The 25,065-nt window shown below is 41.1% G+C and overlaps 1 protein-coding gene and 1 long non-coding RNA gene across 4 annotated transcripts in view; one reads left to right on the top strand and one right to left on the bottom strand.

Moving 5' to 3' along the window:
* Window positions 1-13,681, bottom strand: LOC122552140. Its single transcript, XR_006312317.1, has 2 exons — window positions 13,605-13,681; window positions 1-233 (listed from the first exon to the last, which is right to left on the bottom strand). It is a non-coding gene; the product is annotated as an uncharacterized LOC122552140 (long non-coding RNA).
* The window catches only part of LOC122552118 (stanniocalcin-like), a 23,130-nt gene continuing 10,839 nt past the window's right edge, over window positions 12,775-25,065 (top strand). Inside the window, exons 1-2 of one of the 3 annotated variants that reach the window (XM_043694624.1) lie at window positions 12,775-13,040; window positions 14,849-14,994. In XM_043694624.1, coding sequence (XP_043550559.1) covers window positions 12,935-13,040; window positions 14,849-14,994 — 252 coding nt within the window. In that variant the 5' untranslated portion in view covers window positions 12,775-12,934. Of the gene's footprint in view, window positions 13,041-13,072; window positions 13,927-14,848; window positions 14,995-25,065 lie in introns of those variants that run through there. The other 2 variants (XM_043694620.1, XM_043694619.1) reach the window with 2 other exon arrangements.

Raw genomic sequence — 25,065 nt, forward strand, 5'->3', positions numbered from 1 at the left:
TGAATTTCATCCATTTAATTATGAGGCCAATTGTTTTTGACTGAAAGAAAATAGATTAGTGAATTATTTCTGAAGGGCTGATGAAGGGCTTTTGCCCGAAACGTTGATTTTCCTGCTCCTCGGATGCTGCCTGACCCGCTGTGCTTTTCCAGCACCACTCAAGTCTTGACTCTGACCTCCAGCATCCGCAGTCCTCACTTTTGCCTTAGTGAATTATTTGAAGAGCTGGAAGTCTAGAAACAGTAGAGGCAAAGTCATTTTGAGGTTTATGGAGCAGATCACGAAATATGTTCTTCAACTTTAAAATTGAAAAGATTGATGCACTGTTAGCCTTTTACATATCTAGCAGCAGAATATAAAGGAGAAGAAGTCAATTTCAGAATAATTTCAGAATGTTACCAGGGTGTCATAGTCTAGATTACGTGAACACATTACACAAAGTTGTATGTTCTCACTAGGATATGGAAGGTTAAGAGGTGGTTTATTTTAGATATTTAAGATTTTGAAAGGAATCAATAGGATATGTAGACAAGGATTTTAGCTTATGTGAAGGCAAGTCATCATTCATAGCCAAGCAATTAAGAGAAGTCAGGAAACACAGCGCTTCTACTGGCATAAAGAAGTTTGAAAGTCTCCCAAAAAAATGCAGACACTAGCTTAATTGATAAATTTGAAATTAAGACTATAAACATAAAATATAAAATGTGAACCCAGGCAAATGGATCAGCCCTGACTTACTGAATGATGGACGAGATCGCCATGGATTGAATGAATTACTCCTATCAATTCCAAGATAGGCCAGCGTTCAGACCAACACTGACAACATCAGAGAGAGGATCCCCATCAGTTAGGGACATTTTTGATAGGAATGTCTGCATAAAATTTTTCAAGAGTGTACATTTTTAAATATGCATAAATGCTAATATTTCATGTGATTTTTGCTTAAAAATAAACATTTTGAAATCTGATGTCCATCTTCTCTTCAAATAAAAGTTTAAAGCTAACCTAAAACACTACTAAAGATATCCTGAGAAATAGTGCGCACTAAACTGCTCAGAGGGAAAAAAAAATCACATTCAAGCACTGGCTTTGAGGACAAATGGAAGCTTTAATGAATCTGGTAAAAGAGACAAAAATCATTGACAAATTTAACTGTGTCTTAAAATATTTGTGTTTAAAACCTTAACACAACGCTAAAAAGATCACTTGGTGAAAAAAATTATAGTTGAAAATTTTTATTGATTCTGTTGATTCAACAAATCATAATGGTCACATGTTAGCTTATTGTTTCCCCATTATAAAATATTTCATTGAAACTAACTGTAATATTAGTTCTTGTTACATAGCTTAGCATGAAGTGTGACGGGACGTATTGCTTATTGGTAGGAAATGCACGTGGTCTGCTAGATGTTTAATATATAGTATAGGTAACAGTAAAATTTCTTCAATATCAGTTTGGGAAGGTAGCAGAGTGGCAATGTTGCTTTACTAGTAATTTAAAACCTGAGGCTAAGGTTTGGGAATGTGGGTTTGAATCAATTTGAATTCAACAAATTTATGGAAATAAAAAGCTAGACTAATAACAATGATGTAACCATTCTAGACTTTTGTGAAAAATATTCCTTCACTATGTTCTTTACCTGCCTGGCCTGGCCTGCATGTGACTTCTGACCACAACAATGTGATCTGACCCTTAACTGCCCTCTGAAATGTCACAGGGAGCCAATCAATAGAAGCTAAATTGCACTGAGGTCTAAACAAAGGAATGAAACTACCTGGCATTGATCAGGGAAATCAGGGTCAGGAAATGACTGGACCTTTCAACCCTACAAAAGTCCTTCTCACTAACATCTGCCAAAATTGGGAGCATGAATTCACAGAGCAGTCAGAAAACATTCTCATAGAATCATAACTTACAATGTCCCAACATTACCATCATTATCCACAGGTAGCAATAATGTTGAGGTGCTGGTGTTGGACTGGGGTGGACAAAATTAAAAATCACGCACCATCAGTCCAACAGGTTTATTTGGAAGCACTAGCTTTCAGAGCGCTGCTCCTTCATCAGACCATGAAGGAGCAGTGTTCCGAAAACTAGTACTTCCAAATAAACCTGGTGGACTTTAGCCTGGTGTTGTGTGATTTTTAACTTTATCCACGGGTACCTACCTAAAAACAAGGTACAAGAGTAGGTGACACAACCCTTCCGGCCAGATGCACCATCCAAGAAGATCATGGCTAATTCTGCATATCTCCAATCAATCTTTCATCCTCTTAGTAATCAAGATTCTATCTACTTATGCTTTGAAAATATTTAAAGATTCCGTATCTATTGCCTTTTGAGGAATGGAATTCCAATAACTCACAACCCACAGAGACATAAAATGTTTCCTCATCACTTTTAAATGGTTCTCCTATCCTTAAAACTATGACCATTAGTTCTAGATACTCCCACAAAGGAAAGATCCTTTCAACCTCCACTTTGCTCATCACATTGGATTTTATTTTATATGGAGGAGGAGATCGTCTAATGGTTAACAATCCAATTAACAATCCAGTGATTCAGATAATGGTCTGGGGACCCAGGTTCGAATCCTGCAATGGTAGATGGTGGAATTTGAATTCAATTTTTTAAAAATCCAGAATTAGGACTCTAATACTGACCATGAATCCAGAGTCAATTCTTAGGAAAGAGCCATCTGATTCACTAATGTTATTTAGGGGAGGAATCTCCTATCCTTACCTGATCCAACCACCAACAATGTGGATGAGTTTTAACTGCCTTCTGGCCAATTAGGGATGGGCATTAAATGCTGCCTAACCAGCAATACACTCATCCCATGAATGAATAAAGAAAAAAATTATTTCAATTAAGTGACCTCTGACACTTCTGAACTCCAGAGGATACAGGGCTAGCCTGGCCAGTCTTTTCTCATAAGGCAACCCACTCATTCCAAGTATTGCATTTGTACACCTTCTCTGAATGGCTTTTAAATCATTCACATCTTTTTGTAAATCCAGTAGCCAGTAGTGTACACAAATCGGTAAAATGCAGTCTCACTAATGTCCCATATAACTGAAGCATAACATCCCTACTCTCGTATTTAATAAAAACTATTGCCATAATAAAAAATAATATTGTATTAACTTTTTTGATTACTTGCTCTACGTGCATGCTAATTATTTGCCCACTCACTTAGCCCATCTCTATCCCACTTCAGGCTCCTTATGTCCTTTTCACAACTCAGTTTCCTTCCTATCTTTGCACCTTCAGTAAATTTAGCTACCATGCCTTTGAATCCTTCAGCCAAACCATTTATTTAAATTATCAAGAGTTGAGGACCCAGCATGAACAACTGTGGCATCTCGCTCCAGCCTGAAAAAAACCCAGTTATTCCTACTGTCTGCTGCCCATCAGCCAGCTGATCTTCTATTCATGCCAACATGTTACCCTCTACACCATGAGCTTTTACTTATCACAAAAATCTTTGATGTGGCACCTTATCAAATGCCTCCCACAAATCGAATTCACTGCTTTGCTAACCATGTTGGCTCCACCTGATTACCTTGAATATATTCAAGTGTCCTGTTATAGTGCCTTTTAAAAACCTTTAATGTTTTTCTTATGGCAGATTTTAAGCTTGATGGCCTGTAGTTTCCTGCTTTCTGCCTCCTTCCCTTTTTGAACAGAAGGGTTACATTAAGTATTTTCCAATCTAAAAGGAATCTTCCCTAAATCTCATGAGTTTTGAAAAATTAAAACTAACGTATCAACGATTACTTTGAATAATCCTTTGTTACCCTAAAATAAAATCCATTGGGATGTGGGGACTTGGTAACACACAGTTCCAACAATTTACTCAGTACTACATCCTTGTTAACAGTAATTTTCTTGAGATCCCCCTTCCCTTTCAATCCAGGATTTACAGCTATTGCTGGGATGATACTTGTATTTCATCTAGTGAAGACTGACACAAAATACCTGTTCAGTTTGTCTGCCATCTCTTTATCCTCCATTACTAATTCCCTAGACTTATCTTCTATAGGACCAACATGTATTTGGTTAACTTTTTCTAAATATCTGAAGAAACTTTTCTGATCTGTTTTTATATTTTTCCTAACTATCAATAGTACTCTAAACTTTCTCTCCTGATTAATCTTTTAGTAATTCTTTGTTTCTGTTATATTCTGTCCAATCTTCTGACTTATGGTCTACCTTTGCAGAATTATATGTCTTTTCTTTGTGTCTGATACTATTGTTGACATTTTTAATCTAACCATGGATGGTAGGTCCATCTCTAAATTTCTTTTCTTATTTGTTAGAATGTATCATTTTTCTGTTTTCTGGAATATTTTTTGAAATGTTTGCCATTGTATCTTCACTGACCTACCCTAAACGTTATTTATCAGTTCATGTTCACTAGCTCTGTTTTTGTGCTCTCATAATTGTCCTTGTTTAAATTCAACATTGTAGTCTTGGATCCAAACTTCTTCTTAAACTGTATATAAAATGTAATCATATTATGGTCACTGCTATCCAGGAATACTTTCACTGTGAGGTCAGTAACTAATCCTACCTCATTTAGTCAAAACCAGGCATAGTATAACCTGATCTCTAGTCAGTACTACAACATATTGGTCTAAGAAATTTCACCAAAAACATTCGATGAACTCCTCTTTTAGATTACTTTCTCCCCTATCTGATTTTTTTTCAGGCTATGCTTAGATAAAAATCTCCCATGATAATTGCTGTGATCTTTTTGACAAGCTCCCATTATCTCTTCCGTGATACCCTGTACTACATGTGGTTACTGTTCAGGAGCCTGTACACAACTCCTACAAGTAACCTCTTTATAGTTCCTCATCTCTACCCAGACCACTTCTATATCCTGGTTTCCTGAATTGGGATCCTCCCTTTCTATTGTGCTAACATCATCTTTAATTAACAAAGTCCCATTGGCAGGACAGAAGCACCAGAGGCACAACGGTATAAAGTTGGAAAGAAGTTGCTCTGGGGGCCCTGGGACTCCAAGAGCTAGTGGCATCAGGTTAAATATGATTAAGGAAACTTCCTGCTGATTACCAAGTATTGCACCTGAAATAACTTCACAGAGGCCAGTATCCTGTCTCCAAGTCACCCTTTATTTACATGTGGAAAGTCCTTCACACTGATCCAGCTCCCTCAGAGCCAGCTCTCAGAATGAACAGAGCCTCTGACACTCCTGTTTATATCTGGCAGCCAGGGCTCCCTGATTAACACCCCCAATTAGGGAACTCGTATTCTATGAGGTATGGCTAACCTTGTTACAATCACATCATCCTTCCCCCTCTGAGTCCAAGGTCATTGGACAGCTCTTTTTTTTTAGCTCCACCTGTTGTGTTTTACTTCTGCCTCTGATAAAAGGGGCATATAACGTACAGTAGCTCACCTCTTGCACGTGGAGCACCTCAGAAGAAATTCATTTTCCTCTTCAGCTGGCGAAGACATTGAGGCAGTGACATCCACCATATCCATCTCAGACTCTAAGATCACTACAATGCCTGTCAGAGAGGGAGAACCCATGGGTTCTGGAACATTTAGAAAGGCTGCCGAGGAGCTGGACACATTTTACTCCCTTACTATTTCCAAGTTTGCAGCTTTTGTATGGTCCACATGCTTGTTCAGGACTGTCCCACCTAGCAGAACTTTACACATCACTAGACTTGTTGTGTAGCAGGCCAGGCCCCCTCAAAATGTTTAAGGTAGCCCAGACCCTAACATTTTTGTTTTAGGCAGATGTACAGTAGATATTCCAGGAGTGATGCAGCTGGTCAAACCTTTCAGCTATTAACAAAACAGAATTTATTTAAACATTACGGATGACACACACACAAACAAAAGAAAACAGAATTTAGAATAATTTAACTTATTTGATAACCCAACTGACCCAATTGCTACTTAATGTAGGAGTTGCTCTAATTTCCACAACATCCCATGAACACACCCATTGGCAAAAAGTAAATTCAAACACAAGTTCTTACAGGCAGGAGAGATTTTAGAGAGAAAGTCCAAGCAAGACCTCTGTTGAAGCATGGAACCTTTTTTCACTGTAGCTGCTTCTCTAGCTACCAGCAGTTTTTTGACTCCTTGCTAAAACTAAACCAAACTAGAAAAAACCTGACCTGGGAGAACCGGCCATTCCTCTGCCATTGTTTTCAAGTAGCCATTTCCAGACATATCAGAACCTCTGCCTTTACAACCCCGCTTGAAAGAAGCCAAGGACAACATGTTAAAGGGGCAGCATCGTCACAGACCTGACCTTATGCTGACCATGCTTCTTACCTGTACAGGTCAATTCCCATGATTCCTACAACCAAATTCATCCCCGGAAGTAAACTACTTCTCTTGCTTAGCAGAGTCATGTGTCTGGCACTGGTGTTCCTGATGCCATTTTACCCTCCACTCACCCCCTTCCCCCCCAATCCCACCCCCTCACAGGTCCATAAAAATCAGACGTAGCCTGATGTGGAGTCTTCTCCCATTAGCAACTCTGCTGGAGCTATCCCTGTAGTTGCATGAGGGGTGGTCTGATAATCAATTAGGAACCAAGACAGTTTGGTATCGAGTGATGCTCTAGGCTGTTTCTTTAAGCCTGCCTTCAAAGTCTGGACTGCTCTTTCTGCCAGATCATTGGATAATGGATGGTTTGAAACAGTCCTTATATGTTGAATACCATTCAACTTTAGGAAATCCTCAAATTCTTTGCTAGTAAACAATGGCCTGTTATCTGTGACCAACTCTTCCTGGAGTTCGTGCATTGCAAAAGATGCATGCAGTTTTTCTATCGTTGTCTACTCCATACATATTCAGCCATTTTGAGTGGGTGTCCATAATGACTAAGAACATTAAGCCTGCGAAAGTACCTACTACACAGTTGTTGTGTAACTGAATCCACGGAATACCTGGCCATTCTCACAAATGTGCAGGAGCAGCTGGTGATAAATTTTGTCCTTGTTGGCGCTATGTGCACTATCCCACTAAATCCAATCCTGGTCACCACACATATCTTCTCGCCAACATCTTCAGTTTGAAAACTCCAGGATGACCCTGGTGGAGTTCAGCCAGTATCTGGCTGCAACCTTTGCTCAGGACAATCACTGTTGCTCCCCGGGTCCAGTCCTCTATTAGATCTGGTTTCTCCGGGTCTGAAAAGGTTTCAATTCTGATGCCTCTTTGGATTCCCTTGTCACGACCAACAGTTTCAGTTTTACCAAATCTTTCTGCGTCCAAGATCTGATATTGTCAGCCATGACTGGAAATGTATCTAGAAAATTTAAAACCTTTACAGACCTTTACACACTGGGGGTGTATGTGCCAGCAGAAGGCCGCTCAATGCATCCACATTTGCTACTTGGCCTCCTGGACAGTACTCTGACTTGTAATTATGCACATTTAGTATTAAAACCCACTACTGAATTCAGCCTGAAGCTATGGGCAGCACTGCTTGTCATCTTTAAGTAAACCTCGCAGAGTTTTGTGGTAAAATATTATTACAAACTTATGCCCATAAAGGTATTGGTGAAACTATCTGACTGCAAATATGACTGCCAAACCTTCCTTCTCTATCTGGGCATATTTATGCTCTACATTAGCCAAAGTCTTGGATGCATATGCTATTAGATGCTCCTCTCCATTGGGCCACCTATGAGCTAATACTACCCCGATGCGATATGGGGAGCCACTGCATGTCAATACCAAATCTCACTTGGGAACATAGCGTGCCAATATCTGAGATCAGATGATAACTGTTTCTTGACTTCCCTTAAGGCTATGGCTTGGCCATACGACAATTTCCATGGCTAACTCTTCATTAACAGTTGATGCAAAGTGCCAGGATGGAGGCCAAGTCACATACAAACTTTCCATAATAGTTCACCAGCCCAAGGAAACACCTAACTTCCTGTATAGTCATGGGAGTGGGGCACATTTAATTGCCCTCACTTTATTTTCCAATGCATGTAATTCAGTGTTGTCAAATCTGCAGCCCAAGTGGGTCACTTTTGTTTCTATTCTAAGGCCTATGCCCACGTGGAAGAAACATCTAAGGACTCTGTCCATCTCCAAGAACTCCTTATTGGTTTTCCCTGTTTTAGCATGCCACCTAGATAAATGGCGACTTCGGATAGACCTTGTAAAATGTTCTCCATGGTCTGCTGAAAAATTGCACAGGCTAACAATATCCCAAATTGTAGTCTTGTATATTAGTACAAATCCTTATGGGTATTAATTGTAGCATACTTCTGGCAATCCTCATCTAACTGCAATTGTAAGTACGCATGTCTCATGCACAGTTTCATGAAGAATGTCCCCACCCCCACCAGCTTTGCGTATAAATCTTCTATGCAAGAGATTGGGTATTCATTCAGTTGCAAAAAGTAGTTTACTGTTGGTTTAAAATCCCCAAAAGACAAACCAACATGTCGGGTTTCACAATCACAATCAGTCCGACCAATGCTGCTCATTCCACAACCTGTACCGGTTTAATGATTCCTTCACTTTCCAGCCTTCTGATTTCTGCCTCTACTTTTGTCCCTAAGGCAAATGGCACTGGGCGATCCTTGCAGAATCATGGAATTGCTTCCTAGTCAACATGCAGGGTGGCCTTGGCTCCTATGATAGTCCCAAGACCTTTCTGAAAAACTTCTGGATATTTAATTAGAGCTTCACCCAGGCAGCCATTTTCTAATCAAAAAATGTTGTGTCAATCTCGGTGAATCTTTCTCAACTAATTTTGCCCCATCAAGCTTGGGCCTGAGCCTAGCACGACAATCAGTAGTAACTGAACCAGCTGATTCTCAGAAGAGACTGGAACCAAAGTTGTACCCTTAATCTGTGAAGGTTTCCCGGTACAGGTTCGCAGTCTAGCCAAGGTCTTGTGCAAATTTAAGGGTTGGAGTCCAGAGCAAATTTTGTTAAAGGCTGGGTCTGTCATCACTGAAAAGGCCACATTGACATCAATCTCCATTAGAACCAGGTGACCATTTAACCAGATGTTTATTTTGATTGCTTCTGATTTGGATATTGCTAAGCAATTTAACTGTTCCAAATTAGATGGATATAGATGTTCCAGGGTGTACACTCTCCTGGATATCAGCCTATGAGTTCTCTTACTCAATTTAGGTCGGGTGGGACTCTTTTGATGTCTCAAATCCATATACTGGCAGCAACCACAATGGCTTGCTGGCCCAGATCCTGAAGAAACATTTAACCATTCAGCTGAGCCTTGGTTTTGTTTTGGGGTTTTGCTGTGGGCTGCCTTGGTGTCCCTCTGTTCAGGATATGACCTGAGTGAGGCTATGCAATTGCCTTCACTCAGGTGGTGTTCCCCAAGCTTAGTCTGACTGGCAAGGGTGTCTACTTCCATCAGAATACCCTGCAACTCATATGCTCCACGCACATTTTCCAATGATAAAGCCAATTGTAGTGCTTGTTTGAAGTCCAATTGGCTTCAGCCAGTAGGTGCTTTGGTTACATCATTAATCCCACATACCAAACGGTCACTCAGCATCTCATTAAGGGTTATACCAAAGTCACATGCCTCTGCCAGTCATCTTAATGTAATCAAAAATCCTGATAGGGATTCGTCAGGTTCTCGAATTTCCTAGTAAAACTAACAATGTTTCAGAATTAGAGGAGGCTCATGCTGGAATATTCCTTCACTAAATCTGTCAACTCTTGAAAGGTTTTAGTATCTGGTACTTCAGGGAAAATTTGGCTCCTAATAACCAAAAAAGGTGTGGGTCCACAAGCTGTCAGGATAATTACTCATTGCTTTTCATCTGCCCTAATGTCATTTGCCTGGTAAACATAACGCATTCTTTCCATCAAGTGGGCCCAGTCTCATTCAATTCTGTTATCAGAGTCAAGCTTCCCAAATTACAGCATGATGCCAGAAATGCTTACACCAACTCAAAGATGTCTGTTGCTGAATTTCTTCAAGAGTGTGCTTTTCTTTCATTGCCACTGAAATGACTCCACAGAGGCCAATATCTCATCATCAAGTCATCCTTTATTTACACGTGGAAAGTCCTTGATACTGACCCATCTTCCTCAGAGTCAGTTCTCAAAGTGAACAGAATGTCTGATACTCTTGTTTATATCTGTCAGCCAGGGCTTCCTGATTGGACCAGAGTCACAGCCCCAATCAGGAACTCATATTCTATGAGGTCCACCTGGCTGACCTCATACAGTCACTACAGCACCCTCTCTCTCGTGTAATCCAGCTGTACTTCTCCCCATTTAAGTACCAGTTGAGTAAGCACTGAGAGTGGCAAAGGCACAGAATGTATAGTGGCCAGGGGATTTCAATGCTTATCACCAAGTGACTTAGAAGCACAGCTATTGAGCAAGCCAGCAGAGTCCTACAGGACTAAACACTAGACTGGATCTCCAGCAGGTGATAAGGGAACCACCAAATGGGAAAAATAGCTATCTGACCTTGTCCTCAACCAATGTGACAGTCACAAATGCATCTGTCCACAAGAGTACCAGCAGCATGACCCCACACAGAGATTGTTGAGTCAAAGTCCAATTTTCATATTGAAAATATGATCAAGTTGTGTGGCATTGTGACCATGCTACGTGGGACAGACTCTCAACAGTTACAAATTTAAGATGCTGTGGACCATCAGTAGCAGAAATGTATAAACCATAATCTATAATTTCATTGCCCAATGTATCTCCCACTATTATTACCGTCAAGCCAGGAGATAAATCCTGGTTCAAAAGTGTGCAGGAGCATATCCAGGTGCAGCACCATAAAATCCCTACAGTATGGAAGCAGGCCATTTGGCCCATCGAGTTCATACTGACCCTCCAAAGTGTATCCCACTCTAGCCATTCCCTACCTTATCCCCATAAACCTGCATTTCCCATGGCTAATCCACCTAACCTACACACTCTTGACACTACGGGCAACTTAGTATGGCCAATCCACCTAACATGCACATCTTTGGACAGTGGGAGGAAACTGGAGCACTCAGAAGAAACTCACACAGACACAGGAAAATGTGCAAACTCCACATAGACAGCCTCCATGTAGAGGCTGGATCAAACCTGGGTCCCTGGTGCTGTAATCACTGAGCCACCATATCACCAAGCAGACCTAAAAGTCAGATGTCAACCTGGTTGACGCTAAAACACAGGGCTACATGCATGCTAAACAGCGGACACAACGTGCAATTGACAAAAAGACTGGGATCTAGCCCTAGCAAAATTGGAACCATTGGGAAATCAGGGGGCAAGGTCTCCACAGATTGCACTCATACCCATCACATAGGAAAATGATTGTGGTTGTTGGAGGTCAATCATCTCAGTCCTGGTACATCTCCGTAGAATTTCCTCAGGGTATTCTTTTTGTATTCATCTGTTTAGACACGTGCCTTGGGCAAGTGGGACACGTACCCAGGCTTTCCTCAGGGCAGTGCCCTAGGCGCAACCATCCTCAGCTGCTAAATCAAAGACCTTCCATCCATAAGGTCAGAAGTGGAGATGTTCGCTGATGGTTGCACAATATTCAGCACTATTTGCAACTGCTCAGATATTGAAGCAGTCCATTTCCAAATACAGCAAGACCTGGACAATATCCAAGCTGGGCTATGAAATTGACAAGCAACATTCGCAGAAGAGAAGTTCCAAACAATGACCATCTCCAAAAAGATTGAAATGTCTTTGACATTCAGTGTCATTATTATTATTGAATCCCCCATTATCAATAACCTAGAGATTACTACTGACCAGAAACTGAACTGGATCAGCCATCTAACTACTACAGCTATGAGACCAGGCCAGTGACTGGGCATTCTGCAGTCAATAACTCACCTCCTGTCTTCCCAAAACTTGCCCACAGGCACAAGTCAGGAATGTGATGGCATACTTCACACTTGCCTGGACTGGCACAGCTCCAATAACATCCAAGAGACTTGACACCATCTAAGATTAAGCTGTTCACTTAATTGCCAACCTATAAATTACCAAAGCCCCACTCTCTTGTTAGAGATGACTGGTAGTGATGTAAACCTGAAGGTTACCACACCTCAAGCAAGGGGCAAAGTTGAGAAAGTGGGACGTTTGTGGTAATCTCAACCAGTGCAGGAATTGAACCCATGTAGTTGGTGTAATTCTGCATTGTAAACCAGCTGTCCAGCTAACTGAACTAACAACTCCTGTCACCAGCCCGTACACCAGCTTCAACATTCATTCCCTTCAGCACCGGTATACAGATGCAGTATACAGTGACTTATCACGGCTCTTCCGATGGCACGTGCCTGTCTACCATCTAAAAGGTTGAAAGAGGTAAATGCATGGGGAACACTGCAAGATTCCCTCCAAGCCACACACCATCTTGTCTTGATAACATGTCACTGTTCAGTCCTGTTCAGTTGCTAAGTCAAACTCCTGAAACTGCCTTGTTTTCAGCAGTGTGGGCGCATGGAGAGCTCAAGGACTGCAGCTGTTCAACAAGACACCTCATCACCGCGTTCATAAAAACAATTAGCGATGTGCAATAAATGTTAGCCCATCCAACAACTGCCAAACTCATGAACATTTCTTTTTACAAAATCTCATTCACGAAGATGGGCACTTAAAAAGTAAAAAAAAAGAATCAATTCCTATGGCACCTCAGTCCATCCTACAGTGTGATAACACCCAATACATTCTCTCAGAATGACATCCAGGCGGTCAGCATCAGTGATCTGCCCTGACACTCTTGTTTTTGAACGCGGTATTTGAAGGTTGGGGGCTTGGTATTTATTAGCTTAACATCACTACATTGCTCAGCTTGTCTTTTTTTTTTGACCGTCCAATGTTAGGTTTACGTTCACGTGAGAGATAGCCACAATTTCATAAAGAGGAAGGCGGGAACGTTCCGAAGCGCTTCACAGAATATGATTTATGCAAAAGAAAAGGAACAAAATCTGCTGTGGATCTAGGGATTCGACCCGAAACTGTTGCCCAAGGCCTTCATTTGTCGAAAGCGTGTCGCTTAAAGTCACTGGGGGTAAGGTTTCGTGCTGTAGGACTCTATTCTCCCACACCCCAATGACAGTGCTTATATTTTCCCACAACACCCGTTGTTGTGTGTATGTGTGTGTGTGTGTGTAAGGGCAGTGGCTGAGTAAAAAGAGCTGTGTCACTTTATGGCCAAGCCGGCGCGTTGGATACACGCGGTGAAGTTATAAACTTTCACTGAAATGCAGCAGTTAGAATGGGGTAAATAAAACACCACACAGTTGATGCGCTTCATAAAATATTCTAGCGAGCACTGGAGTGTGGAGTCGGTGGAGATGTGTCAATTCGATTAGTTTATATTTTGTGTTTATTTTTGGGGGGAGGGGGTGTTGCAGTACATCACATCTACTCTCTGGGGAGGAGTACTTCTGCTGTTTAATGGTATGCTCTTGGCATTGGGGCAGTCCAGTGTTTCACATCGATTATGAAGATTATATATTCCTGAGAAGCCATTGGCAGCCCATGTCCCCCTGAGGGATCACTTGCAAGTGCAATCTGTGATTTTCTTCCTCCCCCATCTCGATGATACTTTAAAGATTAGAAAACACCTCACCTTACCAGTCTGAGCCTCGGCAGTTCCTGTGGCAAGTGGTCATCGCTGTCTCTTCCTTGCACGATTTTTAAAATCCCCCCTCCCACCTTTTCTCACGTGATTTTTTTTTTCCGAGATTCCTAATCTTAACCTGCTGCCGCTTCAAGGCGTCGTGAGGTTGCTCGCCCGGCGCCGGAGATGGAGGGTTATCTGTCGCTGCTGCTTTTCCTAGCCCGGTTGCCGGGCGCTGCCGAGCAGCGTGCCGGTGTGAAGGAGCTGCCCGCGGCTTGGCACTCCAGCGGCGCTGCACCGGAGAAGGCGCGAGGCGAGACCCTGCGTGCAGGTGAGCTCCCGGAGGCACACTACTTGGAGGGTGGTTGGAGGGGCTGGTGGATTCAGGAGCTGAGGAGATTGGAGGAGTGTCCAAGGAGGGAGAGAGGACTGGAAGGTGGGTCGAAGAATTTGCTCTCACTTTTTTTTTTCGCCTTAATCCTCCAGTATTTCTGCAGGTTTGGGAAACCGTGTTAACTTGTTGGCCCCGTCTCCTCCCCATCTCTTTCCGCCTTTCATTTCAGTATGGAGCTTTTGGCATCATGCGGCTATTGCGCTAATTACCGAGCGCTCCCTGAACTTAAATTAACTGCGTTCTCAATTCCGTTTTGCAAATGAAATGTGTGAACAGAGACTTGTTGCATACAATAGTGCGGTAATCACATTCCTGCACCCTGCATGATGGGTGTTACCTGATCTGGGATTGAATCGAACTGCTCATTTGTAGCAATGCATTATATGAATTTCCGATCTTTACAGCATTCTGTACACTAGTAGAAAGTGAGGGCTGCAGATGCTGGAGATCAGAGTCGAGAGTGTGGTCCTGGAAAAGCACAGCAGGTCAGGCAGCATCCGAGGAACTGGAGAATCGACATCTCGGGCATAAGCCCTTCATCAGGAATGAGGCTAGTGGGCCGGGGACTCAGAGATAGGCGGGAGGGTGGGACCAGGGGTTTGGTAGTTGAGAATGCAATAGGTAGATGAAGGTGGGGGGTGAAGGTGATAGGTCGGAGAAGAGGGTGGAGCGCCTGTTCTTAATGTTGCAGTGCAAAAGTCTTCCCATTGACAAATTGACAGTCGAGATATGCATAATGGTAATCTGAGTGTTGTGCCTCTCTGACATGCCACCATGGAGAATTGTTTCCGCGCTATTTTTGCTGCTCAAATACAGTGGAAAAATTAAGACACCATTGCATGGTACTTTCTGTTTCCAGCAGTTGAAATCAATAACTGTTTGAAGAATGCACCGGAGGTGGGATGTGCTGTTTTTGAATGTTTGGAAAACAGCACTTGTGACCTGGATAATCTGTACAAGATCTGCAGCCTCCTTCTCCAGAATGCAGGAAGCTTTAACACAAAGGTAATGGCTAGTTATGTTTGAAGTGCTCAAGTCTTAAAATAGTGCAAATGTTTGTAACCATGCTAAATAAAAATCAAAAGGACTGTGGATGCTGTAAATCTGAAACAAAAATAGAAAAATTGTGGCGAGAAATCAGAGTTAACATTTTGGGTCAAGGGACCCTTCATTGCCTCTGATTTCTCTCCACAGATGCTGCCAGAGCCTTTGAGCTTTTCCAGCATTTTCTGTTTTTGTTTCAGATTTGCAGCATTCACAGTTCTTTCAGTTTTTATTTAACCTGGTTACAGACAGCAATTTCTGTTTTTAGTTGTAATCATGCTGTTAGTTGCCAACTTTTGAAATTTCCTGTTGTAGTTTTCTAATACTTGTAACAGGAGTTGAAGTAGGCCATTCAGCTCATCACCTAGGAGATAAATGGGGAATGCAGATGCTGGAGAGTCAGTGTCGATACAGTGTGGCAGTGGAAAAGTACAGCAGATCAGGCAGAATCCGAGGAGCAGGAGAGTCGGCGTTACGGGCAAGATCCTTCATCCTGAAACGTCGACTCGCTTGCTCCTCAGATGCTGCCTAACCTGCTGTGCTTTTTCGATTCAGCCCACTAAGTCTGCTGTGCCATTTAATGAGATAGAATGATGTAGCACTAAAACAAAGCCTTCTGTCCAACTCATCCACACCGACCAAGTTTCCCAAGCTAAATTAGTTCCAATTGCCTGCACTTGGCCCATATCCTTCTAAACCTTTCTTATTCATGAACTTATCCAAATGTCTCTTAAATGTTGTAACTGTACCTGTATCTACCACTTCCTCTCGCAGTTCATTCCACATTTGAACCACTCTCTGTGTGAAAAGGTTTACCTTCCGGTCCCTTTTAAATCTTTCTCCTCTCACCTTAAAAATATGCCCTCTGGTTTTGAACTCCCCAACCGTAAGGAAAAGACCTTTGCTGTTCACCTTGTCTATGCCCCTTATGGCTTTATAAACCTCAATAAGGTTACCCCTCGATCTCCTGCACTCCAGTGAGAAAAGGCCCAGTGTATCCAGCCTCTACTTATAACTCAAGTCCTCCATTCCTGGCAACATCCTCTTAAATCTTTTCTGCACCCTCTTCAATTTAATAATATCCTTCCTATAACAGGACAATCAGAACTGTACACAGTACTCCAAAAGTGGCCTCACCAACGTCCTATGTAACTGTAACATAACATCCCAACTCTTAAACTCAATGGTCTGAGCAATGAAGACAAGCGTTCTAAATGCCTTCTTAATCACCCTGTCTACCTGTGACACAGATTACAAGGAATCATATACCTGAACTCCTAGGTCTCTCTGTTTTTCAACACTATCTAGAGCCCTGTCATTAACTGTAGAAGTCCTGCCATTGTTCATCTTGCCAAATTGCAACACCTTGCATTTATCTAAATTAAACTCATCCAAATTGTTTATATAAATTACAAACAACAGGGGACACAGCACAAATTCCTGTGAAACACTGCTGGTCTCAGGCGTCCAGTCCAAAAAACAACACGCCACCACCACCCTCTGTGTCCTACCGTCAAGCCAATTTTGTATCCATTTGGCATGCTCTCCCTGAATCCGCTGTGATCTAACTTTACTAACCAGTCTACCATGTGGATCCTTGTCAAAAGCCTTACTAAAGTTCATGTAGACAATGTCTACTCTCTGCCGTCATCTTGGTCACATCCTCAAAAAACTCAATTAAGTTTATGAGGTATGATTTCCCACTTACAAAGTTATGCTAACTATCCCTAATCAATCCTTGCCTATCAAAATGCATGTCAATCCTATTCAGAATCCCTTCCAGCAACTTACCCACTGCTAACGTCAGATTCACTGGTGTATTGTTCCCAGGATTCTCTTTCTTAATAAAAGCACAATACTAGCCACCTTCCAGTACTTTGGCATCTCACCTGTGGCTGTCAATGATACAAATATCTCTGCTAGAGGTCCTGCAATTGCTTCCCTAGCTTCCAAGGATACACTTGATCAGGTTCCGGAGATTTATCTACATTAATGCTTTTTTAAGACCTCCAGCATTCTTCTTGTGTAATGTGGACTGTTTTGAACACATCAATATTTCTAGCTTCCATGTTTTTCTCCATAGTAAATAGTAATGTGAAATATTGGCTTTGCAGCTCTCCCACCTCTGCACATAGATGGCTTTGTTGATCTTTATTCTCTCCCTAGTTGTTCTTTTGCCTTTAAAATACTTGTAGAATCGTTTTGAATTATCTTTAACCTCATCATGATTGATCTGATAATCCTCAACTCCAATTTCTTGCCTCATACATGTAACCCTTGATTCCCTTACTGTTCAGAAATCTGTCTATCTCAGACTTAAATACATTTAATGATCAACCTGAAATGCGCTGCCAGGTGAAGTGGTAGAAGTGAGTACAGTTCCAACACTTTAAAGATATTTGGACAGGTACATGGATAGGAAGAGATAAATGTGATATGACCAAGTGCATGCAAATAGGACTAGTTCACTTTAGGAAATCTGATTGGCAAGGATGAGTTGGGCCTAAGGGTCTGTTTCCTTGATTTATAACTCTATAAGGAGAAAGTGAGGTCTGCAGATGCTGGAGATCAAAGTTGAAACTTTATTGCTGGAACAGCACAGCAGGTCAGGCAGCATCCAGGGAACAGGAGATTCGACGTTTCGGGCACAGGCAATTCCTGAAGAAGGGCCTGTGCCCGAAACGTCGAATCTCCTGTTCCCTGGATGCTGCCTGACCTGCTGTGCTGTTCCAGCAATAAAGTTTCAACTTATAACTCTATAACTCTACAGGCCTCTATGCTAATGACTTCCACAGACTGACCACCCTCTGCGAATTTCCTCCCCATATCTGTCCTGACAGGCAACCCATTACTGTGAGATTATGCCCTTTGGTCCTAGACTCTCCCAGAAGGGAAAATGATCATTCTGCATCTATCTTATCAAGGTCTATAAGAAATTTCACTAAGGTCTCGTCTAATTTTTCTAAATTCCATTAGTTACGTGACACTAAGTTATTCCCATCTGTTTTGATTTGGGTGTTTCAATGAAATGCTCCAGCTAGCTGATTCTTGAAGAGCTTCTTCCTTTATTAGATTTATGAAGCCACAGTAACATTAGGGGCATGAATGTATGAACACATCCAAGGTACTTTGCAACAGTATTAGAAAATAAAGTGACACTGAAGCATCTAACTGAGTATTAGTTAGGATGACTAAAAGCTCAGAAAAGGAGAGGTTTTAAGTCTGGTCTTCCAGATGGAAAGATGGATAGAGGTGTATGGTAGAGATGAGAGCATGGTTACCAATGGTAGATGTATGAAAATTGGGGGTGACCCAAAGACCCAGACTCAGATGTATGCAGAATTTTGGAGGATGGAGAAGATTAATGAAAGGAACAGTGAGGAAAAAGAGAGATTCGAGAATGAAAAGGAAGAATTTTAGCATCGCAATGTTGCTTAACTAGAAAACAGTGTAGGTCATCAAGCACAAATATGAGAGGGAATTTAAAGCATTGACTGTTTTCAAGAGGATTTAGATATAGTTCTTAGGGCTAAAGGGATCAAAGTATGTAGAGAGAAAGCAGTAATAAAGTACTGAGTTGGATGATCAGCCATGATCATATTGAATGGTGGAGCGGGCTCAAAGGGTCAAATGGCCTCCCTCTGCTCCTGTTTACTATCTGTCTATATTTAAATAAGGCTTGCAGAGGCGTAGCTTATGGACAGCAGAGGTTTCGGATGACTTCAAGTTTCTGGATGAAGAATTTGGGAGATCAGTTAGGAATGTATTGGAATAGCAAAAATGGAGGTAAGGAAGACATAATTAAGGGTTTCAGCAGTGGATAAATTGAGATGGGATGAGATAATGTTACAGAGGTGGAATAGGCAAATTGTGTGAATGTGTGGTTAAACACTCTTCCCAGTTTCAAACACAGCACAGAGGATGTGAACAGGCTGACTTACTTTTAGACCATTGCCAGGCACAAAAATCTAGCTCAGGAATGGAATCTGGAGCAGGGATCAAAGACAATGATTTCAGGTTTTGGATTATTTAATTGGATTTAATCTGTTTACCCTCAAATTGGATATTGAATAAGTAGTTTCATAATTTAATTGTCATGAAAGAGTTGAGAGAAGTTGTGATAAGGTAGATACTGGGTGTCATCAGCGTACATTTGAAAACTACAACTTTTGGATAAAATCACTGAAGGGCTGCATATAGATGCGGAATAGAAGGAGTCCAAGAATAGATCCTTGAGTCGCAGCAAACGTAATTGTGCAGGAAGATTAAAGAGGAGTACTGCACTGTTGGTTTAAATGAGCATGCTAATTTCAAATACACAAAAATGGTCCACCTTCTCATCAATAGCAATGTTCCGTTTTATAGGTTATGTTCATAAGTATTGGTCATGCATGTAGACTGTTTAATGAATTCTGTGTTCAAAATAGAAAAATGAACACTTATACTGCAATTTAATTTTAAAGTTTACAATAAATGTAATGATTGCTTTTCCTGAAAGTATAATGTTTAACCACAATTTTACCAGGTGAAGCATAATAAACTGCATCAATATAATCTTTTACCTGTAAGAAACACTCCAAATTCCCTCATGAATGTTTCATTCAGATGGGCCATTATAGGCAGCATGCTGGCACAGTGGTTAGCACTGCTGCCTCACCGTACCAGAGACCTGGGTTCAATTCCTGCCTCAGGCAGCTGTCTGTGTGGAGTTTGCATGTTCTCCCCATGTCTGTGTGGGTTTCCTCTCACAGTCCAACAATGTGCAGGGTCGGTGTATTGGCTATGCCAAATTGCCCATAGTGTTAGGTATAGGGGAATGGGTTTGGGTGGGTTGCTATTCGGAGGGTTGGTGTGGACTTATTGGGCCGAAGGGCCTGTTTCCACACTGTAAGTAATCTAATCTAAACTATTTGCACAATATGTTATTGTACTGTTTGAAAGTAGGGTATTACAGCATTCCTATTCCTGTTCCATTCCAAAACCAGTTGTTTTTACAGAAGATGTCATTAAATAGCTTTGGCAAAATTTCTTCATGTACTAGGGACTGAAGTTTCACTTTCTTTGTGGTTTAGCTTGGTACCAGGTGGTGGATTTGCCCATCGGAGCATTGAAGGGCATAGCTCGCTGTAATTGCCATTATACTGTTTTCCTTCTGCTGCAGGAATGTTTAGTTTTTCAAGCCAAAGAAGGCTTTCATTTGTTACACCTTTTCAATGGATTAGCTTCACCCCCACTTTACTTCAAGAAATAAAATCAAGTATTATATGTAAAATAAACTTAATTTTGACACATTAGCAAAATAATGCAATTAAAATGGAAGTATAACAATCTTTCATCAGAACTTGAATTGGACTTGATTTTGAGTCTTGGGATTTCATCACTATATGGGAGAGGTTAGACAGACTAGTTTTTTTTCCTGACTGTCAGCTTGTATTTTAATCCATGTCAACAGATTGATATACTTCGTACAGTTCAAGCAAATACTTTGTAGCCTCTCAAATCTCATCAATTTCTTGTACATAAAGGAATTCAATAGGAGGACTTTTTGTTTTTCTTCTATTATCAATGCAAAAGTGTTCTACTTGTAAAATTTGTTTCCTCAATGCTTCTCCAAAAGCTGAAAAACTTAAGTTTTCCACTGTCTTGTAATGTTTTTATGATGCCCCTCTGGCTTGTATCTCATGTAAATCACTGTGCTACATAAACTTTAACTATGAACTCCCTCTTGAAGCTTGTTTGTGTGCATTTATCTATGCTTCAACAGGAATGAGGAGATCCAGCTGTAACATTTGACCCAGTGCCATCACAACCAATGTCTTAATATTGAACTTTTTTGACAGCTGTTAATGTAAGCTAGAGCTTTATCCACATCTTGAATTAAATTTCATTTAATGAATCTAGCTCTTTTGACAATTACATGTATCGTTTGTTGCATTATGCAAAACATTGTAAAACGCCAGGCCTCGACAAGAGGTTCTCTCCATGCAAAATGTCCAATGTATAGTTCAACAGATTCATTTTTAAATTATTTAAAGAATTGCACTTCCTAATATTTGAACCTAAGACATTGGAGAGGGCCAGATGCCCCCTTGAACCCGTTCCACCGTTCAAAAAGATCATGGTTGTTCTGAAGCTTTAATTCCACTTTCTGGCCTGCAACCTTCTCCACTCACCTCAATCTTATACTTCAAAAATCTGTTTAACTCAGCCTTGAATATGTTTGATGACCTATGTTATGGACAAGGTCCAACCTTTCAAAACATTTTTAAGCAGGTAGCCCAGTCCGTAACTTTGCTATTTGTTTTAGGTAAGTGTATAGTGGATATTCCCGGAGTGAATTAGCTGATCCGACTACCAAGTTTTAAACAAACAGAATTTATTTACAAAATTACGGAATGAAACACAGAACAGAAAATAGAATACCGGATAACTCAACTTATCCAAAAACCCGACAGACTATCCCGACTTAATGATGCTGTTCTGAAAATATTTGCAACAGTCCCAATAAAGATATCCCTTAGTACAAAGAGTAAAAATAAAACAAACCAGGGCTTACAGGCTTCAAGTTAGAGAGAGAGAGTACCTGGCTGGATATGCCCAAGCAGCCTTTCTTAACACATACCGCTGCGAACTGAATCAAAAACTCGAAACAAAGGCTAGCTACACAGCTAGCTGGTCACTCCCCTTTGATTCTACCATTTTTTTTTAACGACATGAATCATTATCTGTTAGGGGTAAACAAAAAGGGCCCCAATAAACCTTTCAAACCCAGCCTAGTTGTAGCCTGACCAATTACCTCCTCTCTGGGAAAAAAAAAACACAAGGGCTTTGTTGCCTTGTAAAAAGACCAGCAGTGTGGCATTTAGCCTCCACTGCTGTCTAACACAGAAAATTCCAAAGTTCCAACGAGACAGAGAGACGAGAATCCTTCGTATTTCTGCCTTTCAAACAAAAAGTTCTACCTTTTTAAATTGTACATCCAAATCTGGGCTCTCCACAGGGGGAGATGTAATCTCAGAATCTACTTTTTCAAGGTGTTTCAGAATTCCATGTGGTTCAATAAGGTCACCTCTTGCACTTCTAGACTTCAATAAAATTAGGTAAAAACAGCTCAAGACTTATTTGTAAGACAATCTCTTTATGCCAGAAACCGATGCAACTTTCTCTGAATTGCCTCTAACGCAAGTCTGCTTTATTTAACAAAGAGACCAAAACTGTACATCGTACTCCAGGTGTGGTCTCACCAATATATAGTCATAAGAGCATTTCCCTGCTTTTATCTTTTCTTCCCCTTGGAATAGAGAGCAACTTTACATTTGCCTTCTCAATGATTGGTTGTATCTGTACACTAACGTTTTGAGTACAAGGGCACCTCAGATTCTCTCACACCATAGCATTCTATAGTGACTCTTCATTTAAATAATATTTTGCTTTTTTTTCTTTCCACAAATTCCCACATTCTCACATTATATATTGTATCTCCCACATTTTTTCCACTCACTTAACCTATCCATATCTGTGTGCAGACTCTTTGACCTGGATCTTGAGTGAGTTGGGATGACTTCAGGGTTTTTTGAAAATAGCAGACAAGTCCAGATTCTGTGATTTCCACCCTTAATCACATTTGTTCTGATTTTCAGGGGTGCCTTTTAAGATTTTGGGTTGGCTTAGGTCACGTGCCTGCATCCAGCATTCCTGAAATGGCTTGTTCCCTTATGGAAAAAAGCATGTCCTACTCAATTACAATTTTATGGATGTTTAGCTGAGAGACCTGAAATCTATTAATGTGTTAAAACTCCTAAACCCAAAGGAGGCCATTACAGGATTGACATTTATGGCTCTCTAATCTATTTTGTCAATTTTTATTTGATATTTAAGGTTGTTATAATGACTGTTTGCAGTTTCTGCTATCTATACTTTGAAAGGGTCTGAATGGTTGACATATTTAATTGGATTGTAGTAAAACCTGTCTAGAATGGATGACAATAAGTTGAGGAGCATAGCCTGGCTTTGGAGGATGTGTGAGGGTGCATGGTCTTGTGGCCAATGAGGGGTGATGGGGAGGTAGATGAGGTATGGAAAGTGTGGGGACGTGAAAGGATGTGAAGCATGAAGGCTCAAGCCCCTTGACTGTTTCATTTTAATTGTGGTGAAGTCTCACAGTGCTGAGGTAAGCCTGTTAAGTAACACACCAATATGCAGGAGCCCCTCCTGGCTGCTTGCTACACTTTCTGGGGTCATCTTGCTCAACTGCAACCTGCCTCCCGACAACGAAGATCACATCCTAGTACTTTCTGCTAAGGCAGCAGGCCAATTTCCCAAAACCTGCCTTGCTGATGAAAATCCAGGCCTTTGCATCCTCCTCAGGCTTGCTTTCTTATCTATCTCTATGTTATCAGCTAATTTGGTTACAATACTTTGCTAGAATTTGGTGTGAATATGAAATTCATGGAAAATTTCCACAAGTGGATAGATGGCACCATTCAATTCTAGAAGGAGAAAGTGAGGACTGCAGATGCTGGAGATCAGAGCTTAAAAATGTGTTGCTGGAAAAGCGCAGCAGGTCAGGCAGCATCAAAGGAACAGGAGAATCGACGTTTCAGGCATAAGCCTGAAGAAGGGCTTATGCCCGAAACGTCGATTCTCCCGTTCCTTTGATGCTGCCTGACCTGCTGCGCTTTTCTAGCAACACATTTTTAAGCACCATTCAATTCTGCCCTTTTTCAGGGAGAGATTTATTACAAGTTGTTTGGTAGGTCTCTCAACTGTTCAGGAGTCACTGAAAAGCAGTCCTGGGTTTACATTTCACAGCATCACAGAATTGTCACATCACAGCAAGAGACCATGCAGCCTGCACTGGCTACTTAAACAAGTTTCATTACCAAGTGGCAATCTTCTATATTTTCCCCATAACCTTGTACATTGTCTCAATCTGAATAATCATCCAATGCCCTCTTCAATCCCTCAATTCAACCTGCCTCCACCAGATTTTAAACCAGTGTATTCCAGACTCTTATTACTCGCTATGTGAAAGATTATTTTTCTCACATCACCTTTGCTTGTTTTGCACATCACTTTAAATCTATGGCCTTGCAATCTCAGTCCTTTTATAAGTGGGAACAGCTTTTCCTTATCTATTGTGTCCACTCTGCTCATGATTTTATAAACTTCCATAAAATATCCTCTCGTCTCTCCTCTTCATGGAGAACAGTTCAAAATTATTCAGTCTATCCTCATAACTTTCTCATTAACTCTCTGAGTTCCTCATTCCTGGAACCATTCTGATAAATCACTTCTTCATTCTTTCCAATGTATTTGCATCTCTCCTATAATGTGGCATCCAAAACTGTAAATAGTACTGCAGCTGAGGTCTAACAAGTGTCTTATGCAATTCAATATCACCTCCTTGCTCTTATACTGACTGTCCCAATTAATAAAGTCGAGAACATACCATGAGATGAGTTATTTCTGCAGGATTCCTAGCCCTTTATATATCCTTGTAGCCAATGAATTTATAAGGGTCGAAAAGTGTGGTGCTGGAAAAGCACAGCAGGTCAGTCAGCATCCGAGGTACAGGAGACTTGACGTTTCGGGCATAAGCCCTTCACAGGAATGGATAATGAATCTATATGGTCACTCCAGTTCTGGTTAATGGCAATCCCCAGGGTACTGGTCGTTGGAAATTCACTGATGGTGATGGCATTGAATGTGAGAGGGTAATGGTCCAATTCTGAATTGTTAGAGGTGATCGTTGTCTGGTATATGGGTAATGCAAACGTTACTTGTCACTTCTAAGCACACGCCTGCATATTTTCAATATCTGAGTAATCACAAATGGTGTGGAACATTATCTAATCATTGGCAAGTACCCCCACTTGTGACTTTATGGTGGAGGGTTAGTCATTTATAAAGCAATTACAATTGCAACATTTAAAAGGCATCTGGATGGGTATATGAATAGGAAGAGTTTGGAGGGATATGGGCTGGGTGCTGGCAGGTGGGACTAGATTGGGTTGGGGTATCTGGTCAGCA

The sequence above is a fragment of the Chiloscyllium plagiosum genome, chromosome 1, assembly GCF_004010195.1.
Source record: "Chiloscyllium plagiosum isolate BGI_BamShark_2017 chromosome 1, ASM401019v2, whole genome shotgun sequence".
Taxonomy (NCBI): domain Eukaryota; kingdom Metazoa; phylum Chordata; class Chondrichthyes; order Orectolobiformes; family Hemiscylliidae; genus Chiloscyllium; species Chiloscyllium plagiosum.